Source organism: Phalaenopsis equestris, unplaced genomic scaffold, assembly GCF_001263595.1.
Source record: "Phalaenopsis equestris unplaced genomic scaffold, ASM126359v1 Scaffold000545, whole genome shotgun sequence".
NCBI lineage: Eukaryota > Viridiplantae > Streptophyta > Magnoliopsida > Asparagales > Orchidaceae > Phalaenopsis > Phalaenopsis equestris.
The window spans coordinates 127,848-154,664 of NW_018164985.1; the positions used below are offsets into that span (position 1 = coordinate 127,848).

The 26,817-nt window shown below is 35.5% G+C and overlaps 2 protein-coding genes across 4 annotated transcripts in view; one reads left to right on the top strand and one right to left on the bottom strand.

Annotated features, from left to right (window-relative positions):
- Positions 1-16,083, top strand: part of LOC110029074 (uncharacterized tRNA/rRNA methyltransferase YsgA) — a 25,562-nt gene extending 9,479 nt beyond the window's left edge. The window contains exon 4 of one of the 3 annotated variants that reach the window (XM_020731196.1): positions 12,805-12,960. In XM_020731196.1, coding sequence (XP_020586855.1) covers positions 12,805-12,905 — 101 coding nt within the window. In that variant the 3' untranslated portion in view covers positions 12,906-12,960. Of the gene's footprint in view, positions 1-12,804; positions 12,961-15,805 lie in introns of those variants that run through there. The other 2 variants (XM_020731194.1, XM_020731193.1) reach the window with 2 other exon arrangements.
- A 1,066-nt stretch (positions 16,084-17,149) lies between these two features.
- LOC110029081 (GDSL esterase/lipase At5g03810-like) lies at positions 17,150-22,139 on the bottom strand. Its single transcript, XM_020731204.1, has 5 exons — positions 21,688-22,139; positions 20,644-20,774; positions 20,304-20,540; positions 17,633-17,888; positions 17,150-17,530 (listed from the first exon to the last, which is right to left on the bottom strand). Exons 1-5 carry the CDS (start codon positions 21,926-21,928, stop codon positions 17,337-17,339), a joined length of 1,059 nt encoding a protein of 352 aa, XP_020586863.1. The 5' UTR covers positions 21,929-22,139; the 3' UTR covers positions 17,150-17,336.
- Positions 22,140-26,817: the final 4,678 nt, after the last annotated feature.

Sequence of the window (26,817 nt, forward strand, 5' to 3'; positions counted from 1 at the left end):
AATAACCTGAAAAATAACCTACAAATAATCTGAAAAATAACCTAAAAATAACCTAAAAATAACCCAGGTTTAACCAGCGAATAAGATATGCCTAACTTATAAATAATCTACGAATAATTTAAAAAAAAACACATGAATAACATAGAATAACTGCGAATAAGTACTACGTTTCGGAGTAACTCAAGAATAACCCAATAATAATCAAACTAATAACCTAAAAATAACTTGAGAATAAAACGATGACAATTACCAGGACAAGTTTTCCTCTTCAATGCCCTCCTTCATCCTCTTCGCCTCCTTCTTCTTCCTCTGCTTCTTTGACTTCTTTGACTTTGGCTGCTCAACCTCTGTCTTCTCAACCTCTTATGATACTGTTCTTGAGCTCTCTTCGGCTTGCGCATACTCCAGATCATCAAACGCCATCGTCTCACGGCTTCCAAGCTAGCGAACGAGGGAAATGTGAAACCCTAGCAGAGCGAGCGACGAAAACGTAGAAGAAAAACCACCGGAGAGTATTTTCGAATCGTCTTCCTTGACATTCTAAAATGCGCGGTACTCGAATAGACGCGAGCTCGTACATCGGGCGGGGTCGGCCTCAGCGAATTTTTTCTTTTTTTTTAAATTACGTGGACAAGCGGGTCCCACATTTTTCACACGGCAAAATTTTATTCGTCAGCGTACCATGCGGACCGTCAGGTCTCCTGACAGAAAAAGCGCTCCCATCGGAGACGTGCCCTCACCTAATGCACTAAACGTACTATTCCTCTAAACTCTTGGCAGTTTTATTTCACAACTATAGCACATTATCAGCCCTCCCTAAGTGCTCTAACCATTAATGTATTTGGTGTTCATAAGTAAATTTTTAAAGAAACACTGAGAAGCTGAAACATCTTATTTTATGGATTCGACTTAAATTCAAGCCCGTTTCTTTTTCCTGGTTTCTCATTCTTTTATTTTTTTTATTGTAATGCAGTTCTTTTTTCTACATTTTATTTATAAAGCATTTGTAGCTATAAATTTATGACTGGATGGAAAAAATGTAGCTCTTAGACTCCGAGTTCTTGTGCTAAGCTATTTATTCATATTTATTAGGTTTTTGTGTTGTGATTTTATCATAAATCTAGTATCATAGCTCATATATTACTTAAAGAGTCAAGGTTTGTTTGGTATTAAGGAGACAAGTATATGCTTTTATATCTATATAGTTAACCTATTGTAATGTAATTTTATTAAAATTTTTTAGGGATATTATACAGACCACCCAAAACATTGATATTTAAAAATTACCATCTAGTTTATTTTTTTGAACCACCGAACCAATATATTTATGAGCGCCACGATTAAACTATTGAGAATTTGATAAAAATAGACAATATGGGCTGAGATTTTACCATGAATTTTGATATTTGAGTGAAAATTTGAAAAATGGATAAAAGAAAGCGATTGATTTGTAAATAGGAAGTTTTGGGCGGTCTGTATCTAATTGCCTCAATTTTTTATAATTGCATTTATATTAGCTCATTATGTTCTGTACTATTCTTCATTGATTGGTTGTTTAGCCACAATTGGCTTTAATAAATCATGTTAAACTAGATATAATAAATTCAATAAATTCATGTTTACAAGCATGATGCCATAAATGTGTAGTTGTGTAACTTTTTTTTCCTTAAAATTTAAAGTTCATGCATAATCTAATTGCTGTTTAATAGGATGATATTGTCAAAAAATTAATTAAATAAATCATCAACTTTGTAGAACATCATAACTTGTAAAACTTTTTCTGGTGCAACTTATAACATATGAGTTTACTTTTCTTAGGTATGAGAGTCTTGAAAGAAAATCTTACTCGTATTCCAAAAATTAATCAAAACATGATTACTGCTATTTTAGATAGATATATGAATAGACAATGCATCATTTGATTAGGAATATTTGTAAATACTATATTTTAATGACATGATTTAGAGAAATTTTGAGGATATATTATACTTAGATTAGGGTCTGTTTGCGGCAGCTGCAGCTTATTAAAAAATTGTTGTGCTGTAGTAGATGTAGGAAGTTGCTGCAGAGAAATTGACTGTCTGTTTGCTTATTACAATTTAGTAGTAGCTGTGCTGCAGTTATTTTTGAACAAATGACATTTTTGTCTTTGTAGTATAGTGTTGTTTATAACAAAACCAATCCTATTAGCGCATTTCTTACTTGAAAAAATATGCAGTTCGAATATTACTAAATAAAAACAAACACATCACTAAACAGTGAGTAACACAACAATCAAAATAAAAAAAAAATTATTAAAATAACAATTAATAATATGATAATATTATTTTTAAAATGCATTTGGTTAATGTCACGAAATAATCTGTTCTCCAAGGAAACTCTCAATGCCTGATCACTATCGGCGGTGAAATCCTCCAACTTATTCGCCCATTTAAAGAAGTTACAACTTTCTGTTCCTCTTCGAACTTCCGTAAACCCGTTTCCATAGTTATGTGGCTGCATGAAGTAAACTTGAAATATTATAATCCACAATAACAGTATAATGCTCTGGAGATACTAGAAATCTTCAAGTTCATTTTTTCTGAATGTTTAAAACAACAAAACACAAATCTTTAGATGCAAGTTTGTGAAAAAAAATAGTAGAAGTAATCAATTCAAGTTTTATGAAACTGTGAGGTCTTAGAGAACATAATATAAACCAACGAATCTGTCACTACAAGAAAATAACAAAACTTATAAAAAATGGGTCATTTGTTGCGTTTAAATCACGTAATATCAAACTCGTATATATCACATTTGTATATCACAAAAAAAAACATTAAGAAGAATCGCAAAAGTGATAACACTGAAAAAGAAGAGGAACTTGGTTGCCCTCATTGAGATTTCATTTGTGTCAAGAACCTAGCAACATATAGGTCCTTCAGAAGAACTCTTAAGGTCAAATATCTCATCGCAAACCTTGAAAACAAAAAAATTAAACATACAATAAAATTTCGATTACATATTATATTCATGGTTGCCTCATTAGCCATCCAAGTGAAAAAAAGAATAATTGTAGAAGAACCGAGAATAAAATTGAGATTCAAAATATAAATCATTGCATAGAACATTGATAAAATAAATAATAAATGTTTTCACAACACATTGTAAATAAAGTAACAAATAAAAAAAAATCGCTCCATTTAGCCGCCAACGATGACATCTGTAATTTGTTTTCTCAACTCTATTATCTCCCCTGCACCTTTCTCATCCTGGATGCAAGTCTCAGGCAATTTACTTTCAATTTGTGATAAAGATTGTCCTAGACAATATTCATATGCTTCAACAGACACATGTGAATGACCTTCATCAGCCCTAAGTCAGCACCACACTAACATCACGACCGCACTCCACAACTACCACTATCAACACGACTATCACCATATCACTAACACCACCATCACCACATTAACACCAACACCACCACCCCACATTCTTACACCACACAACAACACCAAAACCAACACCATCCCATATTGTTCCTTTTTATCAAATTCACAATAGTTTGATCGTGGCAAGTGTAAATGCATCGGTTTTGGGTGCACTGTATGTAATCTACCTGAAGCATTGTCATCTATAAATCAAGCACCTTCGTTCATTCATTTTTCAAATTTTTACTCAAACATCAAAGGTAATGATAAAAGCCCATCTTATATTTTTCATTTGAGACAATTACATACAGGGCACCCATAACAATGCATCCAAATCAAGCACTCTCTTTCATCAAATTTTCAAATTATCACTCAAACATCAAAGGTAGTGATAAAACCCGATCACATATTTTTCATTTGAGTCAATTACATACACAACACCCGAAACATTGCTATTTATAAATCAAACGCCCTCTTCATCATTTTTTTCAAATTCTCACTTAAATATCAAAGCTATCACTATTTTGAAATTGAGACAGATACATACATGACACCCAAAACATTGTTATCAACAAATGAAGCACCCTTTTTCATTCATTTTTCATATTTCCACTCAAAAAATCAGTGCAGGTAAATGTAAACAAACAACCATACATACATGACATCCGAATCATTGCTATCAACAAATCAAGCATTCTCTTTCATACAATTTTCAAATTTTCACTTATAAAGTCAGTGGAGGTGATAAACAGACACGATAGTTAAAACACAAGGGTAAGAGAGTCATTCCATCTTACGTGACAAGACAAAGCCATTCCACACTTTTTCATCCATTTTTATCACAAACACAACGGTGAAAAACACCACCCCAAATTGCAAAATCAGAAGGTAAATGAGAAAGTCACATATCTCAAAATCCATAATATTCTAACCATAAACCGCAAATGATAAAGCAACAAGTCACATGAGATAACCATTCCATCAAAAATGAACACAGAAAATACATACAAAGCAGAGTAACTGAAAAAAGCACTAGAGAGACGCGAGAGAGGTACCTAGGGCAGAAGAAACACAATCCAATGAGAAGCGATTAAGAGAGGAACCTGGGAAGAAGAAACACGAGGAAACCACAGATGAAATACGCGAAGGGCAGAAGGGTTAAAATCATGAAGAAATCGCGGGCCGTGGGGTCCAATTTGCGGTCCGCGTTTAACATAGCTTATTAGGATAAACCATCCAGTCACACTTTCCAAATAGGTGCATTTTCGTTTTCAAACCGCACTACACCAAAAAAGCTGCCCCAAGTGAGTCCTAAATTTTCATTAAAATCTTGATTGTATATAATCTGTAGTCATCATGATTTTCGTATTATTTACATCTTTTTTATTTAGAGGACTTTAATGTGTTTTAAAATTCGAATTTTATAGCAAAATATTGTTAACTCAATGAAAATTTTCAGTTTTCTCTTACAGTGATTCATAATTTGACTTTCTTAACTGAATTCTCTAAAAAATGATTTAACAAGTATTATAAAAATTTTCTTTAGGATTTGCTACTGAATAAGAATTTATTTTTCTATCACTGCTTGAACAAAAAATGCATAAATAAAAAAAGAGAATTTATACTAAATGTTTATTTATAGTAGTCATTATTTAACTACAACAATCAATAAAAAATATAGTAATCAATAAAAAAAAAAGTAATTTATGTTTACTGCTTGAACAAAAGATACAATCAATTAATGGATTAATGAAAGTTATTAATTGTTATAAAAGTCTTTACTTGTTTATTACAATTATTACTTCTTATAATAGTCATCGCAATTTAATGAATACAATCCTGACTGATGTTGGTTAATATTTTAAAATATTTATAATATATATTGTTAAATTTTACATATCAGTTAGAGCAGGACAAGCTGAAAATGTTCGTTTCCTTAAAGCCATTACAACATATTGTAATTTATTATAGAGACCATTAATTTTAATAAAAGAGCATAATAGTACCTATTGTTTGCTGGTACGGAGGTAGAGTGATATGTAACGTTCTAGTGTTGTACGGAAATTCGACACAAACACAAATAAAAGAAGAGCCGACAGAGGGAACAAGTTTTTTATGCAGAAAATCTAAAAGGGTAAAAATCACGGGGCTTAGCCCAGTTAAATGATTCAACTATGCCGATATCAGTTACAAGACTTTATCGACCCTTGAATAGCCAAAAAAATATAACATAAGTGGCTTCATCGACGTGACTTCTCTACGGGGAGTGGCTGATTACGTCAGGGAAGTAGTGATGATCCGACTATTGTGAAGGAAGATCGACGATATATGTCGTGTGCTATAACATTTGATGCCAGCATTGTGGGTAGCAGCGACCCAACGCGAGTGGTTCAACGGCGACAACGATGGGGTTCGAGCATTGAAGGTTCGATGGTAGTAGTGATATGAGGGCTGTGGTTTGACAACAATAACGGTGGTGGTTGGGCAGCGGTGGTTCGATAATGCTAGTGGCTAGACAATTGCTGTCTGACGCTGGCGACAACCAGATGGCGGTGGTCTGGTGACAGCTACTGTGGTGGCCGGGCAACCGTGGTCTGACGGTGATGATGGTGGTGGCTAAGCAAAGGTGGTTCAGTGAAAGCAAAGGCCTGATAGCTGTGGTTCGGCTGCGACGACGGTGGTGATCGAACGACTATTTGATGGCGGTGGTTAGGCGGCGATGATGGTGGTGGCTTGGCAACTGCGGTGGCCAGACAATTGTGGTCTGGAGGCCATAACGACTAGATGACAGCGTTTCCAGCGGCAGTAACAGTGGTGACCGAGCACGATGGTCTGGCGATGGCGGCGACAAGATGGAGGCGACGGTGGTAACCCGACAATTGTGGTCCGACGACATTGGCGGCCAGAAGACGGAGGTCCAACGACGAAAACTGAGGTGGCCTGACAACGGTGGTCCAACTTTGGTGACTGCCAGACAACGACAGTCCCAACGATGGCGATGGTGGTGACCGGGCAATGATGGTCCGATAGTAGAGGCAACTAGTTGGCAGTGTTATTGTGGTGGTCTAACAACGGCGATGGCGATGACCGTGTAGCAGTGGTCTAAAGGCCGCAACGGCCAGACGGCGGTGGTCTGGCAATTGTGATGGTGAAGGAGCCCAGGAACCCTCATGATCTTGGAGTTCTCTTCCTGTTCCAACTCGCTGTTCGTGAAAAAGTTGGGGTCTATTTATAGATTTTGTGAGTGACATTTTCTATAAATATTGCATGAATCCAGAACACCCCATCAGAAGTCCCGAATTGTTTTCCTTGATCGGATAATGTTATACGGTCATTTGATTGTCTTATTGCCTAACTTCATTTGATTCTCACATTTTCCCTCGCTTGTGGAAGATATGTGACGAGATGAGACCCTTCCAATTGAGGGAAGGCCCGGGACAGAGTAGAGAGGGGGGAGAAAAAGCGAGGAAAGGAGGGAAAATGATCATTCTATGGTAGTCTAATGCAAGCAGTACATACACAGTGGAAGCTACAAGGTATACTCGATCTCATTTCTTTGATCGAATGCTTCTTTCTTTTTAAGTTCACATGTGTTGAAGAGTTTGACATGGTTTTAATGAGAGGTCCCTGGTTCATTAATGGACGTCCCTCTATAGTTAAAAAATTATCGCATGATTTCTAGCATGTTAAAGAAAAATTTAGAAGGGTTCTATCTTAGGTAAGTTACATATCTTCCACAATATTGTTGGTCTGAAAGCGAGATCTCTAAGATTGCTTGCAATATAGGGGTACCTCTTGCTGTTCACCCTCTCACTACAAATGGTTCTCGCCTCACTTTTGCTAGAGTTAATATTCAAGTTAAGATAAACCCTACCTCTCCTGATTTCATCACCATCTCTATCAAAGGCCATGATTTCATTATTTCTGTCACTTACCGTAGAAGCCTTAACCCTGTAAAACCCGCTCCATCTTTGCCCATGACCATCTCAATTGTCCTAAATCTCCCTCTTGTAAACCATAACCTGTTATTCTTACTTCACGTGGTAGAAGAAAGAGCAGGACTAGGAGACCCCCAAGGTATAGCAGTAAACCCCCAAATCCCCACCCGTTTTTCCTTTTATGTCCACCACACCTGTTCCTGACCTTAATGCTCCAAACTATCAGTTCCCTAGCCAGACTGAATCCTCTGATGAAGTCTCTCCCAAAATTCAGGTTGCTCTCACCGGTGATGATCGTCTATTGATAGTGCTCTAGTTCTTGGCCAGGCACAGTTCAATCACAATTTGGAAGATAATCATAGTACTGGATTGGCTCTGATTCATGAACAAACTCGAGCTAATAAAAATGTGTTTCAATCTGCTATTCTTCGTTCTTCTCTTTCTGATCATGTTTCCTCTATGGCCACCCCTCTCACTTCTTCTGCTTCCTTCCTCTTCTAAAGACGACAAAGGCTGAGCCAAAGGAACCTCTTCTCTTCATTAATGCCTATGTTTTATCCCATTATTGGCATCTTGGAAAGTTAGTGGGCTAAATAGTGAAGCTCTTATTTCTAACCGCAGGAGATTGATCAAAGACAGGAAAATTAACATGCTTTTACTCCTAGAAACAAAATTTTTTTTGTTGTTTCTAGCTCTTACCCTTTTATTTGCAATCGTTTTATGTTCTTCCTTTATGAAAACAACATCAATAACTTCAATATTATTGATATTGGAAGGATTTATGTGAAATTGAACTCAAATATTATTAACTTCACCACCTTAGATATTAAATCCAGTATATTCATGGTATTGCCACCTATTAACTTTGCTGCCTTAGATATTAAATCCAGTATGTTCATGGTATTGCAACCTATTCATCCTCCATTTCTTTTTTTATCAGTTTTATTCATGCTAATAACAATGCCGGCATTAGAAAAGAGTTGTTGGAGTCAATTTCCTATCTTGCTGATCATATTAACTCCCCGGGGCTTCTTTTGAGAGATTTCAACTGCATTCTTAAGCTTAAAGAGAAGATTGGTGGAAGTTCTCTCATTCCCTCTAAGCTTATTGATTTCAATAAGTGTGTGCTGCATGCTGGTCTTTTGGAGTTGCAAAGCACTAGAATTTCCTACAGCTGGTATAATCATCAGAGCTTAAGTCACAGAAGATGACTTCTTGACAGAGCATTTTATAATCCTCATTGGTTGGGATGAATTCCCACAATCTTTCATCAAGTTTTGGAGCCTTCTACTTCAGATCAACCTTCTTTCTTGGTGAATCTTCTAACTTGAATTGCAGATTCATGTTTAAAAACTATTAGTATTTTTGTCCTGATTTACTTAACATTCTGGAGTCTGTTTGGAACTGCCATGCCAATGGGGTCCTTTATTTGCTTTATTTGCCTTATGCAATTAAGCTTTCTAATGTTCAGAATGCTCTCAAGAGGCGGAAATGGTATTCTTGACCTCTTCTTTCTGCTTTTATTTCTGACCTTAAAATTCAGCAAGAAATCTTGATTCAATTGAAAAGTCAACCTTTAAATCAAGATTTACTTGCCAAGGCCTCTTCCATTGAATCGCAACTTCTTAATGTCACCTCTTGTGAATATAGTTGGGTAAAGCAAGTGCCAAATCTGCTTGGCTATGTAAAGGGGAGGATGATATCAAGTTTGTATATCAAAAGAATAAAATTAGAAGTAATGATAATTATATCAATGAGCTTTTCGTTAACAATTGCTATATCTCCAATCATGATGAAATTGCTAATGAAGCCATCAATTATTCTTACAACTTACTAAATGAGCCAACACATAATCATTTAAATTGTCCTCTCCTTATTAATAGATCTCTATCAGTGTCTGATTGCTCATCTCTTCTGCAAACTTTCTCTGAGGAGAACATTACGAAGGTTTTCTTCTCTATTGGTTTTGATAAATCACATCGGCCAGATGGATTTACTTATAAGTTTTTCAAAATCACTTGGTGCATCATCACATGCTTAGTCCGTCAATGATTTCAGACCGATTTCTTTATGTGACATTATTTATAAAGTAACTGCCACACTTTTGATTGATAGACTTAAAACCCCTGCTTCCTAATTGATTCACTCAGTCTAAGCTGCCTTTATTTAGGGGCATGACAATGCTGATAATGTGATATTTATTGATAAGTTTTGTTTGGTTTTAATTCTAAAAGCTCCATGAGAAAATTCTGCTCTAAAATTGACTTGAAGAAGGCTTTTGATAGAGTTACTGGGCTTTCTTTTATCACAGATTGGAAAGATTAGGCTTTCCTCATGAGTTCATTGGCTGGATTAAAGCTTGAACCTTTGAGGTTAATTTCTCAGTTCTTATAAATAGTGAGATAAGGGGATTATTTCATTCTAAATGTGGGGTTAGCCAGTTTGCCCATTATCTCCTTATTTTCCATTGTTATGGATGCTTTTTCCTTATCACCAGAAAGTTTTGAAGGGAATAGGATGTTTAAGCATCTCATATATACAGATGATCTTCTAGTTTTTGGAGAAGCTGATGCTATCTCCATTAGCTCTTTCTCTTCTGGTTTACAGTACTTCTTTATGGGATCTCATTTGTGTGTGAATATGACTAAATCAGACATCTACTTTTCTGAATGTGTTGATACTTTCTTACGATAGCAGTCATGCTCCTTAAGTGGTTCTCTTCCTTGGGATTACTTGGGTGTCATCGTTAAGCCTTCTAAGCACTTAGCTGCAGACTGCCATAGATTGCTTGATAAATTGCATAATTGACTCAGGTTGGAAGCAGAGATTTCTCCTCTGCCGATAGGTTGCAACTCTTGAAGAAATACTATTTGGAGCTACCTGATTTATTGGTTTAGGTCTGTCACTTTGCCTAAAGGATTAAGAAGGAAAATCACCTTTTCGTTAAACAATTTTCTGCAATTTAATGGTGATGCAAAAAGTCTTTATCCGATTGCTTGGAGAGATTACTTTGCTTGAGTGTCAAGGTGGCCTAGATATACCTAATATGGATACTATCAGCCTTGTGTAAAGCCAAAATTGTTTAGAGGTATTTAAATTCTTGTTCTCCTCTTTCAAACTGGTTTTCTGGTCAGTTTTGTTCTTTCTGGCTCAATTCCAGCTCGCATTTCTTCTTTTTTGAATGATTTAAAAAAGGTTTGCTGTAAGTTGTTTTTTCTTTGTTACTAAAAACAACCATCTTATGTTTTATTTTGATCCATGGATTAATGGGCATTCTTTCCATGAATTTTTTGGTAATCAAGTGTTTAATTGATTCAGTTACTAGCTTAACACTAAATTTAAAGAAATAATTTTCAATGGAAATAGTCTATTTCAGCTCAGTCTGCACCTGTACATTGTTCCCAGCTGATTCACATTGTTCCAATTTTTTTGAATCATCTTAAGTGCTTCTGGAAAGATAGAGATACATTTTCACATATAGTTTACTGTTTTATTCACGAGGACTTCCCTAAGATAGGGTGGAGTAAATTGATTCGGTTTAAAGGGCGTTCCATTAAGAGTCCGTTTGGGGCAGCTTTTTCAGCGCAACACATTTCGAAAACGTCCACAACAGTGTTTGGATATTGCGTTTAGTTTGTGTTTTGGAAAAGCCGACCACGATACATAATAAAAGCGGACCGCGGGTTCTACCCCGCGGTCTGCGTTTCATCTTTCATTTATTTTCGGCTTTTACTACTCTACCACGGGCTCTCATGTCTCGCTCTCCCCTCTCGCTAGCTCTTTGCTCTTGTGTTTCGCTCTCCCCTCTCGCGATGCTGCCCTAAAGGTAACATTGGCTCTCCTCCTCTTTGATCTATGGCTTTGGTGGCAAGGGTTTGCCTTTCTTCTCCTCTCCCTATCCCATCCGTTCTTCGACTTCGTTTGGTTTTTTTGCTCTCTGTTGGACCACAATGTTTCCTACCATTATCTATTTTGACATCTTGATTTTTCAATTATTTTAGCTTCTCTGAGCTCTATTCGGTTGATGATTTTCTGGTGGTTGTGCACTGGTGTTGGATTTCGCAAGTTTTGTGATTTGAATTTTGCGATTTTTTTTAGTGTTGGTGTTGTGATGAATTGTTATGTGATATTGGCTTCTCCGTGCTCTCTTCAGTTTGATTGTTTCCCTTCTATGTGTTTTATTCGGTTTGATTTTATGATTTTCTATGATATTGGGCTCTTTGTGCTCTATTCAATTTGCAAAATGTTTTGGGTGGTGGTGGTGGTGGTTACTGTGAAGTTGCCCGAAATATTTTGGGTGGTGGTGGTTACTATGATATTGCCTGAAATTTTTTGGGTTGTAGTGGTGGTCACTATGATGCTGCCCGAAATTCTTCGGGTGCTGGTGATGATTACTGTGTTGTTGCCTGAAATTTTGATGCGACCCGAAATTTTAGTGATGTTGTATAGTGATGTTGGCCGAATGTGATTGTGCTGTGATGTTGGTGGTTGTTGTGGTGGTGGTGTTAGTGATTGAAAATTCTGGTTTGGTATGACGATGATAGTGGTGTTCTTATGTATTGAAGCTGGTTTTTCCCTAACAATTTCACTGCATCAACCAAACAACCTCATATATGGTGATTGCAGTGTTGTATTGATGTCTGGTGTGTGGAGGAGGTGGTGGTGGTGGTGTTGTGGATGCGTTGATGTGTTGATGTCTTGATGTCTTAGTTTGTGGAGGTGGTGGTCGTGGTGGTGGTGGTGTTGTGGATGTGTTGATGTCTTAAGGGCTTTGTCCCTGTTGAGGCATTTGAGTCCCTTCTTGGACAATCTTTGTCACAGACAAAAAATGATGTTTCCGAGACTTGTACTAAAGACGGGGAAGGTGTAAGCGAGATGACAGAGTTGAGGGAATAAATTACGGATGCAATAGTATGAGGGTGATTTGAGTACTCATTATATTATTAATTGTAATAAGTGTTGAAGAGATTCACAATTTATTGTATTTGTATTTTATACAGTTCATTCCATATTTAATATTGATTGTTTGGATTTTTTACGTTGTTTGTTAGTATTTTTTTCTTTTTGTATTTTTTTTTGTTTTTCTTTTAGTAGGTTTTAGAGGTCTGTGATGAGACGTTTGACCTTATGGGTACTTCTGCATGGCCTGTTTGTCGCTGTGGGTTGGCATCACATGTTAAATCGTAATGAAGGCAACCAAGTTTCTCTCTTCTTTTCGGTGCTATGGTTTTGACTTTTTTTGTGATATGCATATGTGACACACACGAGCTTGGTATTACGTGGGTTAAAGACAATCAATGACCCTTTTTTTATAAGGTCTATTATCTTATTGTAGTGACAGATTCGTTGGTTGATGTATTGACTTCTTTGAGACCTCACACATGCATAAAACTATAATTAATTACTTTATTTGTCAATTTCTACTTGTGCTATGTTTAACGAGATGTCTTTTAAAGCTTTCAGGAAAGATGAACTCGAGGATTTCTGGTACCTCTCGAGAACTGCAGTGTTACTGTGGACTTCAGAGTTCCCTGCTAACTTTACGTCAGCCATATAACTACGGGAGATAGTTGTACAGGTGCCCGCGGAGAATCACGGAGAATTGACTTTTTTTTGGTGGGTAGATAGGCTAAAGATTGTACCGCTGAGAGTGATTGGACATGAATAGTATCTCTAGATGACAATTTAGCTCGTGACATTCGCCGTCTGCATTTTAAAAATAATATTATCATATTATTAAATATTATTTTAATAGTTTTTTTCTTAATTTTAGTAATCATGATATTGTTAGATGAGGTGTATATTTTATTTTTCATACTCTTCTGCACTAGATTTTTTGGTCTTAAAGTCTAAATTATATGTTGGCGTCACAATTCTGTTGCAAAAAACATTACTATATGGGGACAGAATAAGCATTTGTTAAGAAACAGGTTGCAACTGCTTTTAAACTGCAAAAGACGAACAACAACCAGCTTATCCGCAAAAACTTTTGCACAACAACTTATTATTAAGCTGCAGCTGCCCTAAACAGACCCCAAGTTTCCTTTTAATTTTTGGAGTATTATTCATGGTGCTTGAGGACTTCAGGATTCTCTTTGCTCCCTCGGAATTCCTGCTAGTCTTCAATGTGTTTTATGTATTGCTGGCTTAGAATCTCATCACCATCTCTTCTTTGAATGCCTTTTCTGTTACTCCTCTTAGAAGTTGCATTCCTAATGACTACGTTTTCCTTTCTGAAAGTAATTTCTTTCAAGTGATTTACTATGCCGATACTTTCAATGACAAATTTCTTAAAAGATTCTATCTGCCTGCTATTCATATCACGGCTTATCATATTTGGCTTGAACATAAACAGGATTTTTAGGAGCTCTCCTGCTCTTCTTGAGGCTATTATAAAAATTATTATTTGTATTATTAAGACGTAGTCGAGGAAATGAAAATTTAAGCATGATATCCCTTCTCCTATTAATGTTTTATATCGGCAATAACCCTAGTTTTGTTGTCTCCCTGGCTCAAGTACATGTGACTGCTTTTGGAGTTTAATTTTGATTATGATGTCCTTATGGCTAAAGTATATGTAGCTGTTTTTGGAATCTTCTTTCAGCACAGGTTTTGGTGTTTTTTTTGGCGCAGATTACAATTCTTTCTCCCTTGCTTAAAAATATGTGACTGATTTTGGAGTTTAATTTTGTTTTGATGATGTTCTGGCTCAAGTAATGCGGCTTCTTTTGGAATTCTGCCTTCAGCAATGGTTTTGATGCATTTTTGGAGCAGATTATTTTTTGCTAACTATGATGATGCCCGTCATACCATACTGGCAACCATTCATATGATTTATCGGTTTCCCAGTTTTGTTTGCTTTATCTAATTTCCTATGATATGCCTTTTAATTTCTACATCTATAAGCTTGTTACAGTTCTGATAAGAGCAAATATCCGCTGTCTTTTGGGCTGTTTTACTTGCACCAGTCATCTCCACGCCCCCATTTACTTATCAGCCAGCTTTACAGTCCGATGAGAACAAATGCATTCTTGATGCTTTGCTTCTATATGCCTTGTTTATAGATGCTTACTTTTTCTTGCTTCTGGAAGCCTCTTCTTACTTGCTTTGATCACGCCTTATTCAATAAAAATCATTGTTTGGCAGCTTGATCTTGGGAAGCTTTCCTGAAATTCGGATGTCTTTGGATGGGTCCCGGGCTTTAAAATTCTTTCCCTTCTTCATTTTTTGTTCTTTTTGTTCTTTCCTCCTTTTTATTGTTTCATTGATATAGTAATTAAACATTTATTTATTCAATATCATGGCTTGGCGTGGCCCTCAATTTCCCAAAAAAAGGTACAAAAATAACTTTAAAAGAAATAACAAATTGATTAATGGAAATTGCATCAAGTCTGAAGATGAAGGATACATGAATGAATAATGCATGCTATTTAGGCTTACAATTACTGTTTATTTATAATTGGAGAATTGACTAATTCAATCTACAAAAGTATGGATTAATTTACCATCTAGTAGGACGATTCATCCAATTAGTTTTAGTAGTTATATTACGAATAAGTTTAGATAAAAATGAGGGTCCCTTGGAGAAGGTGTTTGATTCTTCCCTCATCGTATCTAAGGTTGAGGTAGAATTGTGAGGTCTCACTATTGATTGCGGATCCTCATGGTGCTTGTGGTCTCCTTGTAGCCATTTGTGAGCCATATTTTGTATCTTGATCAAAATTATTTTATTTACGTCAAATTACCTTAATCCTCTAAACTTGGTTTATAGGCTCAATAATAGAAAGCCCTTTAATAATAAATAAAAGTCTACCCCATATATCAAGAAACCATGTCAGTCATGTGTAAAGGTGCCTTCTGTAGTTGAGCAACAAGTTTCAAAAATAAAGAAAAAAAGGAAAATGATATCGTATTTAAATACTATTTTTATAATTATCTTTTGAAAGTTTGTCTCATTAACTATTATTTGCCTCACTGTTGCCGGCATCAACTAGTTACTTTTCTCAAGCGTCATTTGAAGTGCCATTGAACTGTTCTGCTTTTCAAAAATTTGGTGTAGTTATTATTTATTTATTATTTTTCTGTACAAAGCATGCAATGCATAAACATAAAACATTGTAAAAGAGGATTCAAACCCAGATCCAATAAGGTTGGAGCTAAAATTACCATAGACACGGCTTGGAAGAAAAAAAAGTTTAACATTGTGTTAATAAATTTGTTAAGGTTTTACAAATCTAGCCATGACATCATTACTGTTTCTAAACTTCTGCTGCTGGATGATGATAAGTTTTAATTTGGAATGCAAATGATGCAAATTGAAATCTATATTTTAATAAAAAAATTTGCTTGTAAAGAAGCAGTCATTCCATCTTATCCTTATAAGCCTAAATTTCTAATGATATATATTTTTTATTATTTCAACCGCGGTGATCTGTTTCTGGTTAACTTTTTTTCCAGCATGGGCTGGTTTTGCTGAGAGGAGCCGGGATGGTAACAAATTTTCTGTTGCTGAGAGACCAGTAAAGCAGGTGAGGAGAAACTTCTGCAGTGAATCTGTCGAATCAGTAATTCAGGAGCGGAAGAATAGAAGAGAATTTGGTCTCCAGGATGTGTTTCAAGAGAGGAAAGCCGATCCCTCGCCTGAAACCAATCTTTTGGGAGTGTTGTTTGATAATTAAACAGCTTGTTTCACGCACACTAGAAGCTGGTCATACATCTACAGGTTTTTTCTATAGTAAAAATCCATGGATTTACAGGGCCCTCCTCTTTGTATTCTCTTTAAAGTTTGTGCTCATCTATGATCATGTTAGGCTTTAATGTGACTAATTATTTAGTTTTTCTTCTGTATTTGTTTTCCACTTTGAGAATGCACAATTATTTGCTAATCAAGTAGGATCATACGACAGTACAGGATATAATAGTCTGTTGAAATTTTGTCTTCTCTTTAAATTTTTGCTTATCTATGAATGCTGGGCTTTAATGTAATTAATTATTTTATTTTTCTTCTGTATTTTTTATTTCACTTTGACAATGTATAACTATTTGCTAATCAATTGTTGGACTTTATGAATGTACACGAGATTCTATTAAGAGATCAAATCAATTGTTGTCATAACTGTTGACACTTCTAGAGATGATGATGCTTCAGTAGGTTGAACAGATGTCCTTTTTAGGCTTTTGCACTTCCATATTTCTGCATGAACACAGCATTTCTCTTGTGTTTATCTCTCCAACTATTTTTGAAGGATTGGGAACACGCTTGGATTCTGCTGAAGTTTTATGGTCTTTGGAATGCTTTGTACTTGTTTAGGGCTTGTTGGTGATAATTTTTTTTAATTTTTTGTTATTCATTTTTCTCTTTGCTTTTATTTTCAAAATATTTGTTTAATATATTTTTTACATGTATTTATTCTGTTTTAAAAAATAAATTCATCTGCTTTTTAAAAAGTGTTTTTAAGAAGAAAGGGTCATTCGAGATTACTTCTATTTTTCGTTTTTATTTTATTTTATTTATGTTTTGATTTAAAACAAAACATATTTGATTAAGATATGAGTGTTTTTTAAAACATTCAATAGACCTAAAAGTTAATTCAAATATTTTCAAAAACATGTTTATTGATTTTTATAAATAAAAAATAAAAATATAATAAGAATACATTAAAGATGTTTTTAAAAATAAAAATAAAAATAAAAATGAAAATAAAATAAAAGATAAACTTGATCCCAAATAATCCCAGAACAAATTTTAACATAAACAAAAGGAAATAAAAATAAAAAGTAAAGCAAAATAGAAAAATAAGAAATAAATCAAAAGTGATTCCAATCAGCCCCCAAGTAATTAACCAATTACACATTTCATCATTCCTCATCCATGCATACATTTTTCAGAGCCTTCTTTTCTCTACCGCATGCTCATCTTTCCAGAGTTCATTGATGCATAATAACTTATTACAAGGAAAAGGATGCTTGGAAACTATACCAAGACTATCTAGGAGATGAGTTCTATGCCCTGAAGCAGTAATGCATCAGCCAAAATCTTGTTGGCCGCCTCTGAAGGGTGGAAGCTGTCCCAGAAAACATATCCGGTGGCATTAGCGCAAGTCCCCGGAGACCTCGCGTTGCACAAAAGAGATGTCTCAATGGTACCAGTTCCGCAGCACGCCTTTCGTGCCTCGAAGAAACCTTTTACATGCAATATCAAAAACGTTACCACAAGTTTAGACACGAGTTATAAACCCTAAACCCTTGGAAAACAAATTTGCTAAAAGAGGTGTTTTGCTGTACCATTGTTCCCAGGGTTCTTGATGAGGTCCAACAAGGGATTGTAGACATCAAATATGATAAGTTTGAGATCAGAGTGGCTTCTCTTAAGAGCATCTGCAGCTGCACTAAGCTTCTTGTTGAAGGTGGTTGCGTCACTGTTCAGGCGATCGACACAGTTATTGCTGCCGCCACCAAATAATGTTATTGCAGCAGGCAAACAACCAATAGGAGGCAGCGATGTCGCAGCAATCCTTCGGGCTCCCAGGTTGTACATGTTCTGGCTTGGAGTTTCTTCACATTGTTAGTGCTTTTTCTATGTTACATTTGCTTTGTCATTGAGAGAATTAAATTGATAACACCCATATTTCATCTGTTTACAAAACTAATGCCTATGCCACTATTTTTTTTTTTGAAATAAACACGCATTTTCGGAAATCACGATAAATTGTTGGGAATTTGAAAGAAGTGAAAAATAAGGATTGAGATTTGGTTGTGTGTTTTGGTGAAAATTAAAAAAAAATAGTGATACGAGTGTCTTAGGGTCTGTTTTGGGCAGCTGTAACTTATTAGATAATCTGCTAATAAGCTGATTAAAAATAATCTGCTGATAAGCTAGGTGCGGACCGCAACCATAAAGCTGCCACTGCACCTAGACAGGTGTGGTGTGAAAACGCTGTTTTCAGCGTTTTGAAAATGTATAAGCTAGCAAAACTCAATTTACCCAAACAGACCAGATATGTTTTCAAAACGACACCGCACCAAATAAGCTGCCTCAAACAGATCCTTAATTGCAACTATAACTTATGTAAAGGTCCGTTTGACATTACTTTTTTTTATGTATTTATTTTCATGTTTTCTTTTATTTTTGAGAAATTATTTCGTTGATATAATTTTGATATGTTTTTTAAAATATTCAAAACTTCTAAAAAATTTTCTGATTTTTTTTTTAAAAGCAACCATTTTAATCAAGCATGTTTTAATTTAATTTAAAACAAAAAAAAAGAAAAGAAAAAGAAAAATGATCCCAATAGGTCTTTAATTGCCCGCTTTCTAATTTTGTTTGAGAAACGAGCATTGAGGCGTCAACATGAGTTAGTCAATGTGCTTTTCTTTACTGAATGCCTGCAATGAATTCATTTCATGCCTGTATTTATTGTTGATATTTATCATGCCTTAAAGTCCTTGCCTCATTTATAAAATGTCAGCGTCGCAATAAGTGAATGCAGTACAATTAGGGCTGTCAAAATGGCTCGTTGTTCGGTGTTCGGTTCATTAAGAAGCTTGTGTTCGACTCGTTAATTTCGTTTGATAAGTTAAGGAGCCGAACACGAATTAAGATGTGTTCGTTCGTGTTCGGCTCGTTTTGGCTCGAAATACTACTCATCAAGTTTATATTATATATATATATATATATATATAAACTCAATCCTCTGTATGCATATTATCATGTCAATGTTAAATTTGATCAATTACAAGCAAGTTGTAAAGTCGACATGGTTCAAATCAAGCAATCAAATCTCTGATGATGGTCAAGTTCATAGAAGATTTCAACCAGAGGGGTTCATTCTTAAAATTAAGTTTCGAACCTATTTGAATAAGTTCAAATAATACAGACATATGAACTCGATCATCTGTACGTAAGACAGAGTTGATAAGGTTCATGTTTACTCATATGTTAATATTAAATTCGATCATTTACAAGCAAGATGAAAAGTCGACAGGGTTCAGTACAATCCATTAGCACAAAACTGTCATTTTATTTCTGTCAAATAACATATTCTGCCATTTTATTTCTGTCAAATAACATATTCTGCTTATGGATGTTGAAATGTTTTTTTATACCATTAGTAAAGGGAACATTTTTTTCAATAGCCATGAATGATTTATAACTTATGTGACCACCACTCAATTATTTCTGAACAAAGCTGTTTCTTTCATTTTCCATATTTTCCTGAACTAAAGCACTTTGTTGTCCCATTTTATAGTTTGGTGTGCCACTTTTATTAACTAGTCTTCTTCAAGGGTGGTGCTAATTTCCCAAATCTCCTGTGAGTTCTGAACTTATGTGAAAGTTATTAAAAGATCATATTTTATATCAAGGTGCAGTAACCATAACATTTTGTAGGGACCTGGCTATTTCAGTGTGTAGTTGCAGACATAAATGATACTTATTTGTATTTGAAGCTGTAATCTGATGGTTTACGTTCCAAAATCTTTAGAGTGACTTAAATTGACACTAAGTTGGTGGAAAACAACTATCATAAGGCCTACTTTCATTTTTGTTTACTATAATTTTTACAAATATGTTTGTTTGTTATAATTTTCACAATTTATCTTCTTTTTAATGAGAATATGTATGGGGACTCTAATGATTTGTTTCTTTTTTATTTATTTGATTTGAAATAGAATATGTTTGATGATGAAAGTTATTTTTAAAAATCTAAAAAATATGTAAAAATAATTTTGAGTATTTTTAAAAACAAAAATAAAATATGTCAATGTATCCTAAAAACAAAATGAAAAGCTATTTTGCATGTTTTATCTCAAATCAAAACATAGTAAAATAAAAAATAAAAGTGTGTACTAACCACCCTCTTCCAAACTAGTTTAGATTAACATTGAAACTAATTCATAAAAGAAGATTTTGAAAGCAGTTTTTCAGCTTTATAAAGATATTAATTGCAGCGCTTGCCTGAACGAACGAAGTAAACGATCGGATGAGTATATCGCCAAACTGGTCGGGCGAGTATGCTTCATTGATGAGGGGATTAATGTAGTAGTTCTGTACATAATCGCTGCTCCCGGCACTGAGGATGTTGATAGCACCGGAGAATATTCCGGCAGCTTTTGCTCTTCCTCCGATGATATTCTCCACCTTGCGCTGGTACTCCCTGTAATTCTCTAGCTGCTGTGTTAAGCTTATCGCTTGCTGCATACCACAAATTCATCATTTCTGTTAATTATTTTACAGATTGCATCTAAATATAGCTATTTTAATGAAAATAGAGAAATGCTTGAGGATTTAACCGCACATAAAGGTTTGCAGTCCGGTCCAAGTACCCAGAGGCGGCCGAAGCAAAGTTGGCGCCTGTGAGGAGGTTCTTCCCAGCTGCTTCTCTGCTGAGGTAAGCTGGCGGGTAGGAGCTGAAACCCAAATTTTCCACTGCATGCATTTTGAATTTTTATTTTTATACATTTGAGTAATGGCATTTTTGTTTTGAATTATTTACTAGTGAATCATTCTAGCGATTTTATGAAGATGATTGGTAATGGTTAGTGAGCTTATACATTAAATAAATATGTTTATTGGTTTCCTGTTTAACTTGAAATTGTAAGATGCATTTTAATCATTCTATATGCTTAGGAAAAATTATTCCATGCGGATCGGCGTCCGCACGCAGCTTGCGTGCGGACGCCGATCCGCATGGAATAATTTTTCCTAAGCATATAGAATGATTAAAATGCATCTTACAATTTCAAGTTAAACAGGAAACCAATAAACATATTTATTTAATGTATAAGCTCACTAACCATTACCAATCATCTTCATAAAATCGCTAGAATGATTCACTAGTAAATAATTCAAAACAAAAATGCCATTACTCAAATGTATAAAAATAAAAATTCAAAATGCATGCAGTGGAAAATTTGGGTTTCAGCTCCTACCCGCCAGCTTACCTCAGCAGAGAAGCAGCTGGGAAGAACCTCCTCACAGGCGCCAACTTTGCTTTGATAACTTTCTATGTATATATTTCATACAAATCAAAATAACATTTTGCATACTGAAAAAAGAGAAGGGGGCATTTACTTGGGAGAAATTTTATGTCCGGATGTATGGACAACGGCCCGTATGCAGCAGAGGAGGGGTGGAATCGGACCTCTGCCCTCCTCCTGCATCCAGGCTTTTTCTCGCTGCATCTAAACTTTAATTTTTACACCAATGCCAGCCAGGTCATTCATATCACATAAAAAAAATCACTATTTTAACTAAAAAAAAAAAGATAAAATACACATTTTTGATGCATATATAAGAGTGAAGCAAATGTAGTACTTTCGGTTTCACATATAAAAGTTACCAGTAAAGTCAGTGGCGAGTTTGCCGTTGCAGAACCTGCCGGTAGGGGCGTGGCGGGGACCGAAGTCTCTACCATAGGGAGGAAAGTTGGACTTAACGATAGTGAACAAATAGTTGTTGTTTCCGGCGTCCACAACCGAGTCTCCGAAGATCATCACGGCGGGCACCAGAGGTTGTCCCTGTGCTGCGCGCGCCGCTATGCACGCCGCCGCCATTAGCACAAGAGCAGCAGAAGCAGCCATGGCTACGTACTTTCTGAGCGCCGAGAGGGTTGTAGTTAGTGGTAGGATGAAGGGTTTGGGGAACTTAGAAATATCGTGTGGTGTTATTGCTTGTGGGAGTGGTGGTTATGAGCATTTAAGGGGGAAGGAAGACGAGGGGATGCGGCGTGCATTCACGCTTTTTTTCTTGTTAATGTGGAAAAATAGCTGTCATAAAAAAGCGCCGAGTGCGTGAAAGAGTAGATTGGAGTAAGCCGGTCAACAAAAGTTGGTGGTGCTAACTTATGAACGTTTTGGATGTAAAATATTAGATGACACTCAGAGTTCAATGAAATCACGTGGACATTCTGTCATAGGAAAAAAAAAACGGTGCTGTAACACGAGAAATATTCTCTCTGTGTTATTCATGAGTTATTGTGTGTTATTCATGTGTTTCTGATATTTTATTGTGTTATTATAACACCAATAATATTCACAAGACATAATAACACATGAATAACACACAATAACACCAGGGGAACATTCTTGACAGAGAAAAAAACGGTGCGGTAACACGGATGAATATTCCCCTCATGTTATTCATGTGTTATTGTGTATTATTCATATGTTATTGATGTGTTATTGTGTTATTATAATATCAGAAATATTTCCAGGACACAATAACACATGAATAATGAATAAAATATAATAACACATGAATAACACAGAGCGGAATATTCCCCGTGTTACCGCGCTGTTTTTTTTTTCTGTCGCGTGTGGTTTCGTAACGTGATTTTATTGGTTACGCACATTACTCTACATGCATAGTACATGTAATATTTTTCCGGTTTTGGAAAGGAACCTAGGCTCATTTTCAGCTATATATTTTATTATTTTTGACGCATATAGGAATAAGTTGACAGGAACGCATTCTTTATTATAAATATATAATTATAACTCCTATTGGGCATATTATTATAAGTTCTTAAAACTAGAATGTGAACACACACACACACACAAATTAAATAAAAAAGTTTAAATATACATAGCACTTAAAGGCTATATCATTTACATATTTAAATTTTAAACCGTAAAATGCGTTTAAGACTGTTGATGTGTCATGTATGTGTATGAGGCAAGTGCATGTGTTCTCCACATAATTTTTAGATTTATTTTGAGAAAAGTTTGATAGTTGAATGATGATTAATTTTTTGATTGTTTACATACATGCCACTCAATTCATATATATATATATGTGTGTGTGTGTGTGTGTGTGTTTATCAAGGAATGGCTGGAGCCCATGATACGAGCTCCGACCATCCCTCATGCGCTTATAATTCGAGTACCACTCCCTACACACGGGAGGAATCGAACCCTAAAGCAGAGGGGAGTTACAACTGATAAGCAGATGCCCGACCAACTGATCTGAGCACGCGATGCCCTCAAATAAAACACCTAAAGTTCAATTTTTTTTTCTCTCTCTCCCTCTCTCTCTCTCCCACAAACACACACACCTGATGAACCAAACTCAAATTCAAATGCTATGAAGAAGAGTACATGACACGAGTGGCTCATCTAGACACAAAATAAATGATCATCCAATCCCAACATCTTAATGCTGCCAAACCTAAGGAAGGATCCAACCACCAGGATCCTATGACTGTATTGGTGGCGACTGTTAGACATTTGTCGAGACCTTTTCGTCTTAGGGCAGATTACCTGTTAGATTACAGTCATTCACTATCTACCCAATAACCTAGCTTTGCTATGCTGACGTGTGTTCTTCAACGAAGATCAAGGTCTGACAGCTAGACATTATCAATCGATTAACAAGACTCAGTGGACCAGATAAATCATATTGACCTTCAACCAGTAGAATATTAGCCGACCGACCGTATCTACAGACCTAGCCTACCGAAAACACAAATCAAATCACTTTTTCTTCAACTGAACATCCACTTAAACTTCAGTAACACAACCAACCGACAACATTTATCAGATCCAGCTTACCTGCAAAGCTCGCTGAAGTCCTACCAAGTACTATCGACAGAGCCAGAAAACAACAAGTCTATGGGCTCACAAAGGTGAAATACCTATAATAACCTGTACAACAACCTAAGTAGGGGTGTAAATGTAGTTTCACATCTTGTACCCCCTTTGCTTATAAATAGGGGATCATCTCATGAATAAATGATTACATAATCCTTGCATTTTATTGTTCATTACCGTGTAATCCTCTATTCTCTATCTCTCTCCTATACTACAATTATTCTTTGTGTGTTATTCACATGGAAAATCAGGATTCAACATCCTAAAAGTACGGTGAACATGGATCATGTCGGCAACAAGAAGAGGAGTACCACAAGAAAAATAAACCCACCTAAGAGACACTATAAATATGAATTGCACTAGGGAGTTTATGCAACAACAAATTTAAGAGTTGAAGGGCCATTTAATGTGCCAGATGATAGAAGCAATAAGAGAAGCACTAGCTCGAGGCAAGGAGGAGAACCCTCAGGAGGAAGCGCCAATGTACAATAGTCCAAGGATAGTTCAAGCAGTAAAATGAATAGAAGATTCTTTGTACTCAGAAAGGTTGGATCTGCTCTGATTGATAGACAAAGTTTCAGGCGTATCGAGGTGCCCAGTCGGGCATAGAATGCATTCTCTTAGCAGATTTTCGATGTTGAGCCCCCATAGAAGTTTAAAATCCTATGCTTGGAGTACTACAAGAGTTGAATTGATCCGCTCCACCTTTTAGCATCATTGGAATCAACCATCTATTTGTTGAGAATTACCAATGCCCTGAAGTGCTGACTGTACTTCATGATACATCTAAAATATATAGTGTTTTTAGACACATTTTTATACATATTTTTGAGATATTGCGCTTTAATGAAAGATATTTTTGTGTTTTTCTCGCAGATACAGGTAAAAAGGGTGAAAAATGCTTAAATGAGTGAAAAAAGGATCAAATTTGGAGCAAAAAAGTGTCAAGTTGATGGTTGAAAATGGTCTATCATGGAAAATGTGCAAAAAAATTTTGGCGCATAAGCGCCAGATTCGGAGCTTAAGCGCCGGTTAAACAGAGAAGGCCGCGCCTAAGCACCAGAGGTCTCGCGCTTAAGCACCAGTGACAGTTATTGGACGAGTAAATTCGGTTTCTACAAATTTTGAAGAGATTTTTGAGGCACCCATTGGCTTAATAGGTGATTATAACCACCATGGATGAAAAATATCACGAAGGGATGCATCTCTTGGAGAAATACATCGAATCTAAACATATTTTTTAGAGAAACCAAGACACCTTTGGAAAATTATAAAAGAAAGAAGATTGGGACTTTGAAAGAGGTAAAAAAAAGTGTGAGTCCTGAAAGTATTGGAAAGTTTTGAAAGTTCTCATTTGGGGAGTTAGTTCGGAGAGAATTGCAGGCACCACTTTTATTTTTATTTTATCTTTTTTGTTATTTTATTTTAAGTGATTGTAAAGAGAAGAGAATCAAAGGAACTTCAAGAGTTTGGTGGAGGACTTGAGATAAGTTTTTATTTTTTTGTTTTGAGACTACTTTTGGTTTTAATTAAGACTTGTTGTTTTAACAATGATTTCTTCTTTTAAACTAAAGTATGATTTTATTTTATCCATGGATTCAGAGTAGTTTTCTTTATCTTTCTTCTTAAAATGATAAGTAATTAAGTTTTGGACGGAAGTTGTGTAAATTATTGATCTTCAATTATGGAAGAAATTGTGATGATTTAAATCCATGCACTTCATTTACTTCTTTATTTGACCAATCCAGATGTTAAAATTTATTGTGAGAAGTTAAAGCCCTCAACTTGGTTTATTATTTTAGGTTCTGATACGAGAATGCTAGCCCCCACGTGGAGGGAATCGAGGGAACTCTAGAGTGAGAGCTAGTATCTTCCCTGCCTAGCCGGTCTTCAAAACTATTCAAACTTTAAATTAGCCAATGTTCGTTATATCATCTTTAGTAAGGGTAAAGAATATTATTGCTCCTATTTGACACAACACGATTTGCATACTTTCACAACAGAATTTTTATACTTAATTACTAATTCATAACAAGAAAAAATATATTTTCATATTTAGTGTTTTTCTTCTACAAAAACTAGTTATCTTTTTAAATTGTTATTGTTCTATCAAAATATTGAAAATACAAAAAATATTTAAATTTTCATTACTACAAAAATTATCTTTAGTTTAGATAATCATCTTTTTATTAAAAATAGAAAATTTGTTGTTCAATAGTGCATATTGCGTATTCTCCCCGTGGGTTCGATATTCAGGTCTTAATAAAAAAGTTCTACACATTACTTGATAACGATTTGATAACGATACGTATGCTTACGTAGTATATCAATATATATAAATTAAAAGTTAAATTCTTATTTTTCTTCGGGATCCAGTTTTTGGCTTTGTTGCAAAGTAAGAAAATATAAGTGAAATATAATCCGAATTATTGTTGTACTGCGCATATTAGCAGTATCCAGGGATCACTTCACCACGCCGCGGGAGTTGGTCTGCAAGTGGTTCAATGGACTGTCCTTCGCCAACTTCTAAGGAATGTTTGTGGCTCAGTTCACCAACATTCAAAAGCCACGAAAAGTTTGTAAGATCTGGTGCAAATTAGACATGGAAAAAATCAGAGCCTTCAAACGTTTATCACTTGTTTAAAAAAATAGATGCTAGAATTGCATAATTCAAAACCCATAGAAGCACATGCCATCCTAGCTCAGGGACTGAAGGAGAGACAATTCCATCATGATTTCGGGCTCAAGCGACTAAAAACCTTAGCCGAATTGTTTGAATAGATAAACAATCATATTTCGGCTGAAGAATACAACTCCACCTCTATTTACACAAGGACAGAGTCAACCACCCTTTGTCTATCTAAGAGTTTCCCATAAATGAC